This window comes from Antennarius striatus, chromosome 3, assembly GCF_040054535.1.
Source record: "Antennarius striatus isolate MH-2024 chromosome 3, ASM4005453v1, whole genome shotgun sequence".
NCBI classification, from domain to species: domain Eukaryota; kingdom Metazoa; phylum Chordata; class Actinopteri; order Lophiiformes; family Antennariidae; genus Antennarius; species Antennarius striatus.
The window spans coordinates 27,004,610-27,022,466 of NC_090778.1; the positions used below are offsets into that span (position 1 = coordinate 27,004,610).

Below are 17,857 nucleotides of genomic sequence, written 5' to 3' on the forward strand. Positions count from 1 at the left end.
GTATTGAGTAACAAAATTTTATTAATATTTTACAATGAAGCAACAGAAGAATAAAGAGTTCAAGTCGAATATGTACAAAAACATCAGTCGTCCAGTCTGCTTCCTGGAGCTCCTGGTGGTGGGAGCAGCTTCTGCAGCCGCCGCACCTTGTTCCGGTCGGGAAGCTGAGCTCCCCGTCTGTGGCCCGAGCTGTGGTCAGGCTGCAACATGACCATCAATCAGTGAATTGATCAGGGAATTGATCAGGGAATCCATTGACACTTGCTTTCAGGAAGTTGTGCGACGGCTCTCTGGCTTCTCCGACACACACGCCCACTTTGGCCCCGTCCACAGGGGGCCGGATCTGCAAAGTTTTTTGTGTTGGTTACGCCTTCCATCCACACCGTAACGCAGATACTTTTTGAAAACGTTGGCCAAACTGAAGTTTGTTTTTTTTTTTTAAAAACGCCGGGTCTGAGTTGTCCTGTGGACGCTGTATCCGCAACTTTTTCTATCCGGGGGGCGTCTCCCTGCGACGAAAGCCGCTGTGACGTCAGCGTGTGTAACCCGTGTCTACATGTACACTCAGAATGGACGCAGTTAAAACCGGCTATTTTCTGACGTATAACAGCTCCACGTCGAAGACGCGTTGATAAACATGCTTGACACTTCAGTATTTTTCCCATGCGGGCGTGAAAAAAGTTGTGTTTTCTAAAAGATCCGGCACCTGTGGGCGGGGCCTTACTCCGCTCTGATTGGACGTTCTTGGTCAGGTGTTCCATGGAGACAAATGGGATGCTGCGGAGCCTCACAGGGACTCGCTGATTGGACGCCGGTCTCTGCAGGAGCTCAACAGCCACCGACAGTTTTTCCAGGTATTTCCTGGTTTCCGGCCACCAAGACACTTCCGGTCCGTTTTCTCCGGTTCACTAAACTCCAACCTGCCCCGCAGCCACAAATCCACCTGCTGTACTTTGTGGTGACGTCGGGTGAACGGAACGACCGTCATCACGGCTTGTTTCAGCCGAGCCAAACTTGCTGAAACACCGAGTCCCACCTCCCGGCTCGGGTAAACTCGGGAATGTTAGTTCCTGGAATGACGTCATCATTGCCTTGATTCGAGGCAATGCTTCAGGTTCTAGGTGGTGGTTAGATATTTAATATTAAAACATTAATATAATTAAGGTAATAATTACTCGATGATCAATTATTATATTATTTTAATAATATATATAATTAATATTGAAGGCAGAGTAATATCAGTTAATTTACTGTAATGCGATAAAAAGGGGACATTTTGTTACAGAACAATGTCATAGTAGAATTAGAAGGAGCATAGAATGAAAATACTACCAGTGCTAGAGTAAATGTTCCGATATTGCAGATACAGGTGAAGCAACGTGTGGTATTCCAGGATGTCATGAACCAGATCAATATAGTTACACACAGAGAACACGCAGTGCCTTTATTTTATGTTATGATCTAGATTATAAAATGATGACACAATTTGGAAACAGAAATAAAATACTCAGTAACACTTTTTTTTTTTTAAAAACCCCCTAACACTAAATTACATCGTACACTTCAGTTCTGGTGTGTGACTGTTGTTGGTAATGGTTAAGGGCAGCCCCCTAACTGCAAATCCAGGGTAAAGTCGTTCAGTTGGTCCATGTATTCAAAACACTGAGGAGAACGACAGCCAGAAGGCCACAGCTCCACCACAGCCTCCGAGTCCAGAGAGAGACGATACCTACAAGACAAGATTCCAGCCGGTCAGAGCGACTTCACACCGAGAGAAGAACCACAGGGGAGAGAGAAGTGGAGAGACACTGACTTGAAGCTTTGCCTGAGCGTGACTACCAACCCACTGGTTCCCATCAGTAGGTACTGTTTGTTGTTCTGGATATCAACAGCGTGACAAGTTGCCTTTTTAACCAGCTCCACTTCCGTACTTGAACGCACCGCTTCGAAGTCTTCAGGGAAAAAACAGGGATGTCATGTTAATATGAGGTCACGTGATGTCATGAAGGATCTCAAGGTAATGCAACACAATTGTTAAATGTGAGTCATTTAAGCATGTCGTCAAAACAGTTTTGCTTTAATTTAATAACTTGAACAGTTCATAGCATAAAATGCTGGACTAGAAATCAGAATAAAATGTCCTTCATTAAGAATAAGATCCACTTCAGCAGGACTCATCTGATATTGATCACAGCGGTAAACAGATTACGATATCCCCCCTCAGATGAGGTGCAATGCTAATGTGAAGGTTTCACCTTAAAAAGGGTGTAAATGATATCACAAATAGTGTTTTTTTTTCTCAATATTTTTTTCTTTTCCAGTTAACTCACCACGATTTGAAAAATGAGAGACTCACCTTTGTCAGTGTTTGTCAGGACTTCATCTACGGTGGCTGCGTAGATCACAAAGTCTCCTTCTACTGCTGAGGACTTCACTGTCACTTTATAGACTGCAGGGACAGAAACAGGAATTATCTGGATGTCATTTTGTTATTGAAACATAAAATGGTCTCTTAAACCTCCTTCCAGTTACCTGGGAACATTCCAGCATCAATGCAGTAGATTCAAGATTTAAATATTTTAAATAAAGGTTGTAAATGTTTGTGTTTTGGTCGGTACCATGTCGTACAGAGAGGAAACTCAATCATTTTTATACTTTGAGCATGAATGAGGTAAACTTGTCATTAAAAACAACTCTGACCGTATTTGATGTGCGGCTTGCAGGCCTCATCTGTGCGTTTTGATGCTGTCAGAGTCATGTCGATGTGTCCTCTGTAGGCGGCGCATGCAGCTAAACAACAATGTGTCACATGATTCAGCTCAAACATTACATGTAACACACAAAGTACACACCAGCATGTAATGCCAGGTGTTACCTGTCATACACTGACACTGTTCACCCACACAGAGGCTCTGCAGAAGCTGATCCCGGTAAGAGAACTGTTCAGTGCACATACTGCCTGAAAGAGAGAAGATGGAACATTTAAACCTTTCAGCACAGTCTGGGTTGATTATTTTGTACTTGACATGTCTGCTCTCACTCTGTAGGGAAAACTTTTCTCTGACAGGAAAAGACAAAGAAATGTTGGGAATTCTTAAACAATAAAAGTGAAAGCCTTATAAAGTCTCACATCTTATAAAGAAAATCGAAAACTCAAACTACGAAGATTAATAAAGTTAAATTTTTGGTCAATGTAATCGTATTCGTTTCATAACTGTTTCCATTCAAAGTTTTCTTTGACTCACCTTTGTCCTGAGGCTCATAGACTCTAAATATTGACTTGCTGGATCCTGTCACACTGAAACTGGTCCTGATCCGAAAACCAACACACATGAAGTGTTCTGCAGGAACCTACCAATGAGACAGAAAGTTATCACAAATAACATAGCAACCAGACAGGAAGTTATCACAGAGAACCTGGTGACTAAACACAAATTTATGTCCAAATAATTAAATCAAGCTATAAAAATTATTTTCTAATTTGCATATCACAAATCACATTTTAATACATTTACAATGTTTCATTTTCCAAACTATGCAGTTAATTTTTAAACTATTTTTGTGATCACAAATTTGAAGTGACATTTTTTGTTAGATGCAGTTTAGGTCCAGAATGACGTCACTCACAGTTTCCAGCTGAATGACCACCGTGTCTCCCTGGAGCTCATAGTGGGACACAATCGGCTCTTCTATGGCTGTGAACTGTAAAACAAGTCAGATGAACACAGATAGAAATTTGTTTCCATTCAGGTTTATTTGATGAGCAAGATGTGCATAACAACACTTGAATGTGATGTTAATCCTTGTATTGATGTAAGACTGCTGTATGATGGCAAACAATGTTTTTTCCAAAATGACATCACCAATTATGAACAGATGAAATTAACGTGGGGAAAAAACATGTCTGAATTGTTTGACCACTAAAGAAATACTACAACAGAATTGAACAAAGTAAAGTTCACCTGTCTCAGGTCCTCCAGGTAGGCGTCCACACCTGTGGCCAGCTGGATCTTCATCACTGTCAGAGTGGACTCCATCACCAGCTCATTGGGAGGAGGTTTATACCTGGAGCACACACAGGTGGTGTTATTATCACTGTTCACACTCACACGTACAGTAGATAAGAAGTTTTATCATAATGTACAATCAATCAACTAATCAATCAATCATCCACCCATCCGTCCATCCATCCATCCATGAGGACAAGCCAACTAATGGGTTTGCTGGAGCCTACGTATATCAGCTTCTGGGGTACACCCCAGCTCTTTGCAGGGCCACATATAAACAGACAACCATTCAAGCTCACATTCACACCTACAGACAATTCATGATCATACTAATAAAAAAAATTATAATACAAGGTTCCAGCAGGCCAGTGCCCCACAATGTGGATAAACAGCTGTCTTTAAGAACATGAATGGATGGATGAATAATACAAACAAAAAATAATAATGATGATAAAAACAGTAAAAATAAAATAAAATAAAATAAAATAAATAATACCAATAATAATAATCATAATAATTCATATATAAGATAAAACTAAAGTCAGTTTTCTTACTTTGCACAAGCCACCAGATGAGGAGACCTTTTGTTTGGATCTGAGGACAAGAAGAAATTCTGTGGTGGTTGACAGACAGACAGGTATAGAGACATACATACAGACAGACAGGTAGACAGACAGATTGGCAGGCATGCAGACAAATAGACAAACAGACAGAAAGATATGGAGAAAAACACACAGGTAGACAGACAGACAAACAAGACAGGCGGAGAGAGGCAGGCAGACAGCTAGACAGGTTGAGAGGCATGGAGGCACACACAGACAGACACAGACAGACAGGTAGACAGACAGGCGAAGTTGAATGCATACTGACGGGTGGGGTTGTCGCCGCTGATCACGTCTATGGTGAGGTCAAAGTGACACGTCTCGTCTGACGCTGTAGTCTCATAGTAAACCGTCTTCAACTAAATAATAGCAACAAAAAAAATCAAAGAGCATTCTGGGAAATGTACAAGACATCCAAGACACCAATTTATATCAAACCCACCTTCACATCGGACACGCCCCTCCCGTTACCTGTCGACACGATGATGTCATCATCCTTGGTCACCTGAAAGGAAAAACACACATGTGGTGAGACAGGCAGACAGAAATTGAGCAGAACAGCGACTTGTCTCACTCTCACCTGGATGGGCGTGGCCACAGGTCGGCTCTGGGTGAGGTGAAAGTTTCCCAGCTGCCCCTTCTTTCTGTAGATGATGTTGATTTCCTGATTGAGGACAGTACGAGGGACAACTCTACTGTACTCAGTCACCGCCTCCAGAGTCAAGACTGTCTCCTGAGGGACAGACAGGTAAGGACAGACAGACAGAGAGATAGACAGGTGGATACGTTCTTGTATTAGATCCATTCCATCCATTCCACTAACTTTCATTCGGTAATGGTTGATGCCTTATATTATCAGCACCGGGTGTGTTTACCTGTAGAGAGTAGAATCCCTCTCCATAGTGCTGATCCTGGGTCAGCCAGGTCAGGATGGGGTTCGCATATCGAACTCTCCCCTTCAAGACAGAAAAACACTTCTCATATTAAACTCCAGTCATCAATAGTCAATATGTTTACTGTTTATGGAATCAACAAAAAGTACCAAATATGTTTCCGTGACACCTGAAAGCTCCAATGAAACATGTGAAGTCGTTTCATCTTTTATGGTTAATTTATTTGCATCACTATCTGATGTGAATAAATTAAGAATAAAAGAAATTATTGACAGAAAATCATTCGCCAATAGATTGAAAACAATACAATTAAAAAGTTGTATGTACAAATTTTGAAATTTTTCATCCTCTCATCACGTCTTTGGAATGAAAGATGAAAGATGAGTGAATGTGGGAAAACAATAGATGAAATATGAGATAAAGAGTGAAGAAAACACCTTGAGCAGCATGGAGAGCATCACATAGGCCGTCGTCTCCACCGTCAGGCTACTGGATTGGGTGGGTTTCAGCCACTCAGCTGTAACGGATGACTCCTGCCAGTACCTAAGCTCAGTAGGGTTTCCTATATATAAAACACACACACACACACACACACACACACACACACACACACACACACACACACACACACACACACACACACACACACACACACACACACACACACACACACACACACACACACACACACACACACACACACACACACACACACACACACACACAAAGTGGGCGGGTTTAACCTCTGGTCTTGTTAACATTACTTCATGTTGCCCAGCAGGACATACACCTTTCTGCCGAGCCTGACGCTCCAGGGTGTTGAGCAGCGTGGACGCTGTAAAGCTGTTGGGGTCATGAAGAGTCAAGGCGTAGGTCGCCACTGCACGCACATACATGCTCTTCACTCCTGCGGCATGTTGGGAAATGTAGTTTGCTGCTGACCGCATGCTATCATAGTGGAACTGTGAAGTAAAAGATTTAAAGGAAATTAATTTAACATTAAGAAGGAATAACAAAAATCACTTGAGGAGGAGGACAAGGAAAAAAGAAAGAGGAAGAGGAGGACGACTTACTCTAAGTTGCAGGATTGGATCTTTGATTCTTGTCGCTTTATGGAACGCGATCAGCGTGAAGGACGTTAGATACACCGATTGGTCAAGGGTATCCATTCCTGCAACCTGCAGCCAATCAGAAAAAAGTAAGCATCGGCCTGTAGAGAGGACAGAGACCCTGATGGACAGAGATGCTGACCATGAGTCTGTTGGGTCTGAAGGACGACTTGTCTTTGAAGGATCCATCCGGCTGCTGAGCACTACGAATCAACCAGGACAACGTCGTCGACAGATCCTGGTGGCTCACAGAGACGATCGGGTCCGTCATGGCCAGAGTCTTCACCACCAGAGCCGTTATCCTGCCAGAGAGACAGAAGACCGAGATTAGAGCTGCTGTCCGTCATTTTTAATCTGACCTCTAGATGAAGAGTTTAAATCAGGGATTCTACCAGGTGCTGGATTCTCTCTTCAACCACATGCCGTAGCTCCAGTCCCCACGTCTGAAGGAAGTGATCCCAATCAGACCTGACACACACACACACACACACACACACACACACACACACACACACACACACACACACACACACACACACACACACATTCAGTAACCCTCCTCAGGTTTCCGTCAGTGTCTCATCAACACTTTTTTACCGTCTCTGATCTTCTTCTTCACATTTTCTGAGTTCTTCTCGATGTCGTTTCCCAGGAGGTCCCAGCAGCTCATCGTTTCCAGGTAATGATACACCTGGACGAGGGGGAGAAGCCCACCGAGCTCCGCCTCTGCTGACCCGACTGGCAGGTTGATGAGCTGTCGGATAACTTCGGGGTTGGTCGCCACTGACAGGATGTAACCATTAACCTCACCTGGGGCGTCAAACAGACATCACGTGCAGTTGCACCAACTAACCACCATTTGTCATGTCATCTACTTGTAGAGACAAACACAAACTGCCACATGTTCACCGGGGCTAGCCGTTTAGCTTAGCATCAGCAGATCTCACCATTGATGGTCAGCATCCTCTCCACCTTGGTGTTGGGAACGACGTTTGCTGGCATTTTATTCTTCATTTCCACAACTCTCTTCTCTGAACCTATAACAGCACAGAGAACAGAGGCTTCAGAGCTTCTGAGCTTTCGTAGACACACACCCCTCCTCATCATCACTTCTTGTACCATAGACTCCCTGTGGGTCGAGTCTGCCGCCGGAAAACTGCTCTTTCCTGATGCCTTCAGGCTGGAACACAATGAGAGATGACATCACAGCGCAGTCAAAGAGATTTCAACAGGTTTCAGATTATTAAAAAGGGGTGTTAAAAGGGGGATTGCTGATTACTATAACAACATCAACCCCCTTGTCAGGTAAATCATAAAGTGATTCCTGCATCCCTGAACGCACCACCACACGCAGCGTCTTCTCCACGATGTCTCTTTGCCCCTCTCGTGTCTTCAGAGTAAAGGTCAGCTTGTGCTCTCCAGGTTCCAGGCCCAGGACCGTGAGCGCCACCTTCCCCACCTCACCTGCAAGCAGGTGTGTCCAGGTGCAGGAAGTGGAGTGCTGCCCCGCCCCCAGTTTGGACGGCTGCGACTGCAGAAGACACAACTCCGGTCCGGCCGTCAGCGTCACGCAATACTGAGGAGGAAACGGAGGGAGGTGCTGACATGCAGTGTTGAAACGGTTTGTGGTGCTCTCAGAGGATCATGGGATATGTAGTCGTGGGTGGTACCGTGACGCTGTAAGGCTGCTGGTTGTACACCGAGCCCTTCAGCTCCAACTGTTCTCCCCTGACCACTTGATACGGCAGTGGAACGTCCAAACTCAGCGGGAGGCCGACCGACACCCGAGCCGGCTCCGAGACGCAAATACCTGGAGGAGAGGAGACGGATCGAGAGTTGTTCAAACTGTGGAAGAGCACAAGGTGACTTCCTGTCTAAACAAGAAGTCACTTTCCTGCTCGTGATCACCTCGCATCTCAGAAAACGTGTATGTCAATCAGCTCACATCTCGAGGCAATACTGTACAAATGAAATGCTGATAGCGTGCGTCACAGAACAGCTGTTCCACAAATAAAAGAAAACCAAAGTGAAAACTTTGAAGCACAATGATGATATCAGGGAAAAGCTCACTCCGTAGTTTTTAAAGAAATCTTCGGATCGTCCATATTTATCAAATTCATCTGACTAAATTATAGTGTATTAAATGTTAATTTAGAATTTTAATGCGCTGATCCTGAGAAAAGCAATCCTTACGAACTTTGATGCATGATTTGATTTGAACTAACTAGAGTGTGCTACTAATTTCCCTGCGGGGATTATAATCAGTATATAATTTCTTTTTTTTTTTAAATTAAGTGAAGGATCTGAGAGGAAGAAAAAACAGAATGACATGTTGAAGGGATGAAGGACGGACAATAAATGAAAACAACAACAAACAACAAATTGGAGGATATGTGAAACAATGGAAGAAAACAAATCATTGAAAGAAGTCATAAAGACTCACCATCCCTGAACATCCCGACAGCCCTGATCTCCCAGGTGGTGAGAGAGTCTGGGAGGGTCCGACGGATGGGCATCGTGCCCCCACTGAGGACAGAGGACAAGCATCAGTAAAATGTTCAATCAGACTGTAGAAGAAGAGATCGGTGGTGTGAGGCCGCTAGTAGAGACTCTACAAACTAAACGAAAGTCAGACCCTGAATAATGGAATGAGGTTATGTACTGACTTACTTTTGTGTTGTTGTCCAAACAAAACAAACAGAAACTGTGAGGTGAGTTTGATTTGCGTCACCTGGAACGCTGAACCTCCCACATCCAGCTCTCGGGAAAGTAGCTCCGCACCAGAGACGGCGAAAGTTCATAGTTGGCACCCATCGCTGTCCAAACACAATATGAATGCATTGTCAATAATATATTGTTAATATGAATCTATTTTAAGCTAATAAACAAGTACATTTTATGTTAAATATATTTCAGAAAAAAAATCTAAATTTACGAATACAATTTGGCAACATTTGCCCTACATCGTGGACAGTTAATGTATGAATAAATGATCAAATAAACCTTTTTTAAGGTTAAAAAACAAATGCAGGAATTATTATCATTCACGAGTCGAGTAAAAATTGTGAAAACATGATATTGTTTTCTGTATTTATTTGTAAACTGACGTATAATCGACAGCAACATAAACCTGTACATAAACATCAACCTCCAAAGCCTAAACTGGGATTTCATGGAAACCAACGTAGACGTCAGCACGTCCATCTAATCCAGTGCAATCTGGTGTCTCAAGGAAAGACCACCTCCTCCTCCTCATTCAGGTTTTTGTATTTTTCTAACTGTGTGTAGTCAACAACATCCGATGTGTAGAGTCCAGACTGACCCTGGCGTCCCAGTACTGTGTCCTGGTCCTGGTCCAGGTGCTCCTGGGCCTTCTCGCAGCATTTCCTGAATGCCTCTCTGCAGCGAGGGTGTTTTGGGTAGACCTGGATCGCGAACTGATGACAGGTCACACTCTTTGGGACGAAGTCCATGCCCTGTTCACAGCAAATCCTCAGGCCCCCATAACTCGCCGCTGGACAAAAACACCAACAGTTATCTGCTTTATACTGAAATAATGTGTTGCATCACGGGTTGTAGGACCTGACAGGTGAGTCTCACCTATCTTTTTCTTTTCCTCTTCAGTCAGAGCTCGTTTTGCACGAATCACCGCTGAGCAGGCTTCATCTGTGAGGACGACAGTTTGAGGTCATGGATTAACTGATTGATTAATTGACTAACTGATTAATCGTGGATCGTCTGATTGACGCACTGCTGCTTGATGGTTGGGCGTTGGCATTGGTGATGAAAGTCAGACCGGCCAATCGGAAGACATCAGCAGCGTCTTTGCCCCCGCCCCCACCGCAGCCCTGGTCGCTCGCCTCAATGTGACGCAGAACCTGCAGGTCACCGTAGTTACTCTGTTTAACATCACTTCAAATCAAACTCATTCACATGAACAGATGGAATGTTGGGTGTGTTACCATAGTAACGGGATCCCTGTAGTTGGGTCGCAGATTAAAGATGTTGGAGTCCACAGCTGACAGAGCCACCAAGCATGCCTGATTGGTCCAGATGTCCAGTTGGAGGTTGTCCTTTGGTTTGTACTCTTGTTTCTGACATGACAGATCGGTCTGACACACACACACACACACACACACACACACACACACACACACACACACACACACACACACACACACACACACACACACACACACACACACACACACACACATTTTATTTGACAATTATTGGCTTCATACTACATTGAAAATAATTTTCATAGATAAAGGATAAAGGCAAAATGACTTTATCCAAATAATCCCAATACCAGCAGAAACCTATGAAAGGGCAAAAACCACCAGAGAGAAAGTAGAAACCATCTGAGGTAAGATGCCCTCAAGGAGGTGCTGATGGGATGCCATTTCTGAGGAAAACATCAACCGTTGTGGATTAGCCAACAATAACCCTGATAAAAGTACATGGGATCATGGGATTTTTGGTTTGGTCTTCGAAGATGCTCAGCTTTTGCACTGCATGAAGCAGCCACGTTCTAAACCAGTGTCTTATCTCGAAGCACCTTCCATCCATCCATCCATGCAACAAATAATAAATTGTTGGCAGTCCTACCACAAGTGCATTGACACACTGGTGTTTGACGTCCAATAAGATGGAGTCAGCCACCAGCTCAGACGTTCCCTCTCCAAACAGGATGTAGTAGACCAGCAGCCTGATGGACGGGACCATGGAGGGCGTCACCTCGAAGCGCACTATCTGTTTGTTGCCTTGAGAAACAAATGTCTGACTGCCAAAATGCACCACCTTCCCTTTGGACAGCACCTGGGGGAGCAGAGACGTCATTGGTAACCATGGAAACGCTGGTGATGCGCATCATCAATTGCGTCGATCTCACCAAGTAGCTGAGGGCTCTGACAGGCACGTAGGAGGGCGTGGCCGAGTACACACTGATGTGGGACTGGCTTCCCACCACCACACTCTGTCCAGGCAGTGGAGGGTCAATGTAAAGGTAACGCTGGTTTGGAGAGTAATAGGCCACCGCATTCAGAGTCAGACTGGCCTGACTGGCGGGTGGCAGGGCGGGATTCGCCGTCACAAACTGTGTCGGAGGTAGAAAACGACCCAGGTGAGATGGTTCCGGAATTAAACATGACATCACAGGCTTACAACACCACACAGAGCATCTTCCTCCTCCTGCTCCTCCTCCTCCTCACCTTCAGCGCCACCTTGACTGATTCCTTTGGTGTGTTGCAGATGAACACAGCGATGCCATCTGATTGGGTGATTGAGGTGTCAGGACATGGCAGCAGCTCACTGTTCCTCCCCCTTCTGGTGACTTGTCGCTCCTCCAGACGAAGCTGAACGCGGGGCACCGGTTTGTCCAGGTGGTTCTTCACCAACACCTGCAGCAGGATCAAGAACTCTCTAAGTTATTTTGGAGGGGGGTGGGTGGTGGTGGGGGGTTACACAGCATATGTAAAATATGGCGGTTCTCATGCTTACCTGGATGCCATAAGGAAGTCCAGGTTTAATGAAGGGGGGTGTTGAAACTAAACTCAACCTATACGGTGATTTAAGAAACTTCACGGAGTCAAACACCGCCTCTTGGCTGATGCCCCCTGAGAGACGGAGAGGCAGGTTGAGGACACCTGGGGGGTAGTGTTGGATGAAGGTTAGGGTTCTAAAGTACGTACCTGTATCCTCCTGTACGAGGACAGCGATGTACAGGTACTTCCCCAACAGACTGTTCAAGTCTTGGGGGCCGTCGTGTTTGGACAGGACGCTCCCCATGTCAACAGTCACGTCGATTTCACCCTCCGGCGACAACTAGAAGATACACAAAATACTAACAGCAAACAACAACAACAACAACAACCATATTTATAGACATGATCACAGTCTTTGCTGCCTCTGAAGGAACTCAGCTGAGCTCACAGAACATGAATCCTTGTGTATCCTCCACCGTGACAGGATCACCCCCCCAGTTAGTAAAGACTCAATCATGAGACGCATTGATCTGATAGTGTCAGCACTGCTTTCTGATCAGGGTATTGATTGTATTTCTTTGTTTTCTTACGCGATCTCTGACAACAGAAGTGGGGATGAGAACTGGAGGATCCTTGTCGCTAACGTAGCCATAGCGCAGGAACACCACCCCATTGGCCAGCGGAGCTCCATTAAGATACCTGACAGGAACACAGTTAGTCGAGTTCACCACTCAATGGTGACCGAATTCTCCTCAGAGTCTACTCACTTTGCAGAAACCTTGAACTTGAAACTTGTGAAGCTTCTGTAGCTGATGAAAGATTCCTGCGGTTCCACTCGGATGGTAATACTAGGAAGGACTGAAATACAGCAGTTAATTTACACGTTAACACGCGCATAACATGAAACCAGGCTAAAACCGCCATCCCAGAATGTTATCAGATAGTTGAGAGGTGAATAATTGTACCGTATTCTCTAACTTCAAAGTCTGTTCTGGCTGCTGTGGTGAAATCATCGGAGTAAGAGGCTTCAATGAACCAAACGCCCAACCTGAAATCAAGTGACAGACAGCCTGGAATCACATTACTCAGCCTGGAATCACATGACAGACAGTCTGGAATCACTTTACACATCCTGGAATCACATTTTACTCTGCCTGGAATCACATTTCACAGCTTGGAATCACATTACACAGCCTTGTATGTATTACAAGTACCCTTGAATCACAGGACAAATTCTGGAATCACATTCTACACAGCCTGGAATCACCTTAATAAGATTACCTACAGATTAGAAGTGTAAACATAGATTAATTCAGGAGTTTCTTTAACACTTTACTTTGGATTAAGGGGAATCTTGAAGGGGTTCTGCATCGATGGAATTCCATTGTTGGCATCAATCATCTCAACAATGTCCACCGTTGCATGATCCGGGTCCTGTCAGTGACAAAATCACTGATCTAAGATCACTGTGATGTCAGAGAAATCATCAGCTGAGACATGGTGGAACACTCACCTTGAAGGTCAGGAAGACGCTGCGGTTAGCCGGCCTCAGCTCCTGGTTCAGAGAAAACGCCCTCACTTTGACTGGACACACACACACACACACACACACACACACACACACACACACACACACACACACACACACACACACACACACACACACACACACACACACACACACACACACACACACACACACACACACACACACACACACACACACTCTGTATCTCATTACCTCCACCATGAAAGTCATGTTTTCACCATCATTAGCAGGATTATACAAAAATTACTGAAGAGGTATCCATGAAACTTGGTTGAAGGATGGGAATCAAGCCATAAAGGCCATAATTAAATTTTGTAGGTGGATCTGAATAAAGGCTGGATCCAGATTTTTTTCTTTAAAATTGCAAGATTAATCAGAGAGACTTATGATGGATCTTTAAAATCTGTAACGTAACAGACTTCTGATTTAATTCAGATTTCCAAAATCTGATTTAGGATAACATTTAAGTTGAGGTATATTCAAAAGAAGAAAAAAGAATGAACGCAAAAAAAGTTTGGGCGTTACTGGCCAAATGCCAGACATATTCATCTTCCAGTGTTTAAAAGACCACAACTGCTTATTTGATCATCTCCAACAAACTTAAGTTCCATTTGAGCCTAAGTTTATGAATTAACGAGGCCTTGAGGATCACTTGAACACATGATTTAATTGTGACTGGACAGCAATGCATTGTGGGTCACTGAGGATGTTCCATTCAGGAATGACTCACCACCCTGATGTGGCGTGTACAGCGGCTTGTCGGTTTGGATGAACAGGTAACCGTTGGAGCGGCTGACGGGGACAGACAGGTGCTTATTGATCTCCCGTGATTGGACGTGGAGAATCACATGACCCACACTCTTATCCAGCTGACTTGTGTACAGCTACAGCGAGAAACAGAGAATGAATGATCGAAATATCATTGGTGAATCACTATCAATGTTGTCCAGAATGGGCTCTGACCCGGACTTTGGCCGCGGCCTGGTGGTGGTTCTGGGAGTTGAGGGTCACCATCTTTTTAGCCAGAACCACATGATTTGGCGCCATGGAGGTCTTCAAGAACACGTAGACATCCACCTGATCTGTGAAACCGAAAAGCTGCACCACCACGTTCTCCTCGGCGTCCAGGCGTAGAGAACGAGGAGCTGTGATCAGATACCTGAGGGAGGAGGAGATGGAACAGGAAGTGGATGAGTTGCAAGTTCATCACCGATCCACATAGAGAGATAAACACCCAACCCCATCCAGATGGAATCAAACCCAGGACCTTCTTCCTGTCAGACAACAGCGCTACCCACTGCACCATGCTGACCCCCCAAGAAGATATTCATAATAACATTTATATGATATTTATATATTTGTAAGTATGTAGGACGCTGACTGACAACGTCGGCTGTATGTAGGACACAAGCACAAATCAAAGTCCTGAAACATTTCTTTAGCTTCATGTGTACTTTAGGGAGGGAAAAACTGTGATGTCAAAATGAATCCAACATGACCTCATCTACACAGAAACCAATGATTCCTGTCACATTTAGTTTAATGTCGTCATGGATACGAAGCCTCTAAAAATGTGATAATGAAGCAGCTAACAATCAACAACAGATGAAAAAAGTTGACTTACGATCTGGGATCGGCCTCTGCCCTCCAACAAAAAAACACACACGTCAGGAGGACGAACAATTTCATCCTGACGGAGAGGAGAAAACACACACAGTAAGAAAAACACACAACTGACACACAAAACTGAGGAGCGAAGACTTTTAGATTTATTAGTTAGTGATCAACTCAGCTATTGACAAATGTCTGGACTGTTTTTGTGTGTGTGTGTGTGTGTGTGTGTGTGTGTGTGTGTGTGTGTGTGTGCGTGTGCATGTGTGTTTGTGTCCAAAAGGCCAGTTTATTCAGTGTGCTTTCTGATCTTACCAAACTGTTGACACTGAGGTTTCGTCACATCCACGAACATATTCCGGTCATAATTAGCGCCGCCCTTTGACACCAGACCAGTCCCATTAGCGCCCCCTAGAGGCTCACCTGACCATTACAGATACATTTTCAACAACATTGACCTCCCTCTTTACTCCTAATGTGGATTCAGGTGACACAAACATGGACACACACCAAACTGTTATACCTTTCTTAAGATTTTTTTTTTTGTGGAAATCCATCCAGTTGCTTTCTTTATAATCAGGCGGAAAGTTTGGAAAATTCCACACAACTGATTTGGATCTTTACCTGGATCTGCACTTGAATTCTGATTTCTTTTTCCTAAACTTGGTTACATCCTTCAATTATCAAGGAAATTTATTTAGTTGTTCAGTAACAAACATATCTGGAGCATCTGTTTTAATGCATGTGTTACACAAAAAATATCATGGTAGCCATAATAATAGTCAATAATAAGTCAGTAGTAATAATAAGAGGCTAAAAGTCAAGTAATACTTTATTAGGCATATATAGGTTCAAATACAATGTCAATAATAGAATAGCATACCAATAGTAATACTTCTTATACCAATACATATGTCATATATGACCTCGTACATATAACTATAGGGCGATAAAGTGACAGTAATATCTGGACATAAAGCAGATCTCGCGTGTTCATTCTTTGACGGCTTGAAACGTTACGTGTACCGACAGAAAATGTCAGCTTTTGTTTCTTTTCTCAACATTTTGAATATTTCACATCATATTATACAGATCAGAGGGGAAAAATCACACAGAAACATTTACAAAGATTATTATTTTTCCAAAAGATTTTAATTGAACTTGCCTGAGACACAATTTGGGTCTCGACTCAGAACAGCAGACATTTCAGTTATTAAATACTATATTTCTACTTATCAGACTCTGTCTATTTTCAGAAATGAACTTTTTCAGTGGAATCTTATGAGCTTTAAATAGATGTACTGAATCACTGTTCACTCCTGCTAACATGTTAGCATGTAGCCACTTTAAGCTCTAATATTTTCAATTACATTCACAAAGCAATTGTAAAACATCTTTCAGGGCTTTTGTGCTTTGCACGATGCTAATGTATTACGATGTGTTTGCTATAACTAGCATGGTGTTTGCTCAAGCTAGGGCCTCTAATAATGTCTGTGTATTGCTCCACATGTGGTTTATGCTAATTGTTAGCATGGAGCGCTACATTCAACATCTAAACTCAGTGTAAATGTGACTCAGATGGAAAACTTTGATGTAATAGACACAGAAACATGGTAGCAAAGTGAGGACTTAAATATCACTCAACATCCTGCGAGCTAACCTGTTAGCAAGGGCTGTATTTCCATTCAGCATCTTGTATAAAACCTGTTGATGTAGTCTTCAATAACTTAACAATTAGTCAGCATTCTGTATGCTAACCTCTTAGCATGAGCTGTACTATGACTCAGTATACCAGAAACTTTCCTGGTTCCTGTGAAGGAGCCACAGCGCTCACAACTCACTGTTACAACTGTCAACCGAGCACCATTAGCATGCAAACCAAAGCACATCATCGTCTCAAAGATACATGATAGATACTGACACTGTGAGCTGAGATGCTAAGATGGTGCCATCATTAAAATATTATGAGTCAGCAAAACAATCTTTCTGTGGATGCGTTCTCTTATATGCATGCATATGATGTACATTCTATTTATTTATGATTAGGCTGATTGATTTGAGGCGAACTGGCAGCAGCTGACCAATCCTGGGAGACCTCAGGTAATCATTACCCAGGATGTTCGAATCCAAGTCCAACAAAGCACTCAGTGATGGGAAATGCAGTGAAGCTAGAGGAGTGCACAGACACGACTGAACAAACACAAAAATTGGCAGAATGGCGAAACTTGTCCCAGGTCGGCATAGTGACTAATCGTACTTTAAAAAACTTCTCAAGAGAGAACGAAGATTTTACTCAGTGCAACGCAAAAGATTTAGCAAGAACCTCTAGGATCTGGAAAACTTGATCATGAACCCACAATGATTTTTGATTTACCTAAATCACTAAAAATGATTTGGGGTTTTTAATTTTGGCCCAAAGATTTCTCTGTCGATATCTTTCAAACAATCATCTGTTTGATTTGTTGAAATAACAGGACACGTGTCAGAGGGTCAGGAAACATCGAACGTTGCAGCATTCAGCCGGAGACGACCTACTTCATCCAGCTGAACGCGTAAACTCAACATGCTCTCTGTGTGTGTGTGTGTTTGACCCCATCCCA

At 43.6% G+C, this 17,857-nt stretch overlaps 1 protein-coding gene across 1 annotated transcript; it reads right to left on the reverse strand.

Annotated features, from left to right (window-relative positions):
* Window positions 1-1,415: 1,415 nt before the first annotated feature.
* On the reverse strand, window positions 1,416-15,418 carry c5 (complement component 5). Its single transcript, XM_068311885.1, has 42 exons — window positions 15,271-15,418; window positions 14,610-14,805; window positions 14,377-14,530; window positions 13,611-13,681; window positions 13,434-13,531; window positions 13,063-13,145; window positions 12,865-12,955; window positions 12,688-12,796; window positions 12,305-12,437; window positions 12,114-12,229; window positions 11,825-12,013; window positions 11,506-11,709; window positions 11,223-11,432; window positions 10,574-10,723; window positions 10,363-10,489; window positions 10,212-10,277; window positions 9,934-10,125; window positions 9,343-9,427; window positions 9,055-9,137; window positions 8,282-8,421; window positions 7,954-8,187; window positions 7,731-7,791; window positions 7,559-7,648; window positions 7,209-7,421; window positions 7,004-7,079; window positions 6,754-6,913; window positions 6,576-6,680; window positions 6,293-6,464; window positions 5,940-6,064; window positions 5,485-5,565; window positions 5,190-5,342; window positions 5,052-5,114; window positions 4,878-4,968; window positions 4,562-4,601; window positions 3,963-4,065; window positions 3,628-3,702; window positions 3,246-3,351; window positions 2,876-2,959; window positions 2,701-2,790; window positions 2,357-2,449; window positions 1,814-1,952; window positions 1,416-1,729 (listed from the first exon to the last, which is right to left on the reverse strand). Exons 1-42 carry the CDS (start codon window positions 15,333-15,335, stop codon window positions 1,597-1,599), a joined length of 5,049 nt encoding a protein of 1,682 aa, XP_068167986.1. The 5' UTR covers window positions 15,336-15,418; the 3' UTR covers window positions 1,416-1,596.
* Between the last annotated feature and the right edge of the window lie 2,439 nt (window positions 15,419-17,857).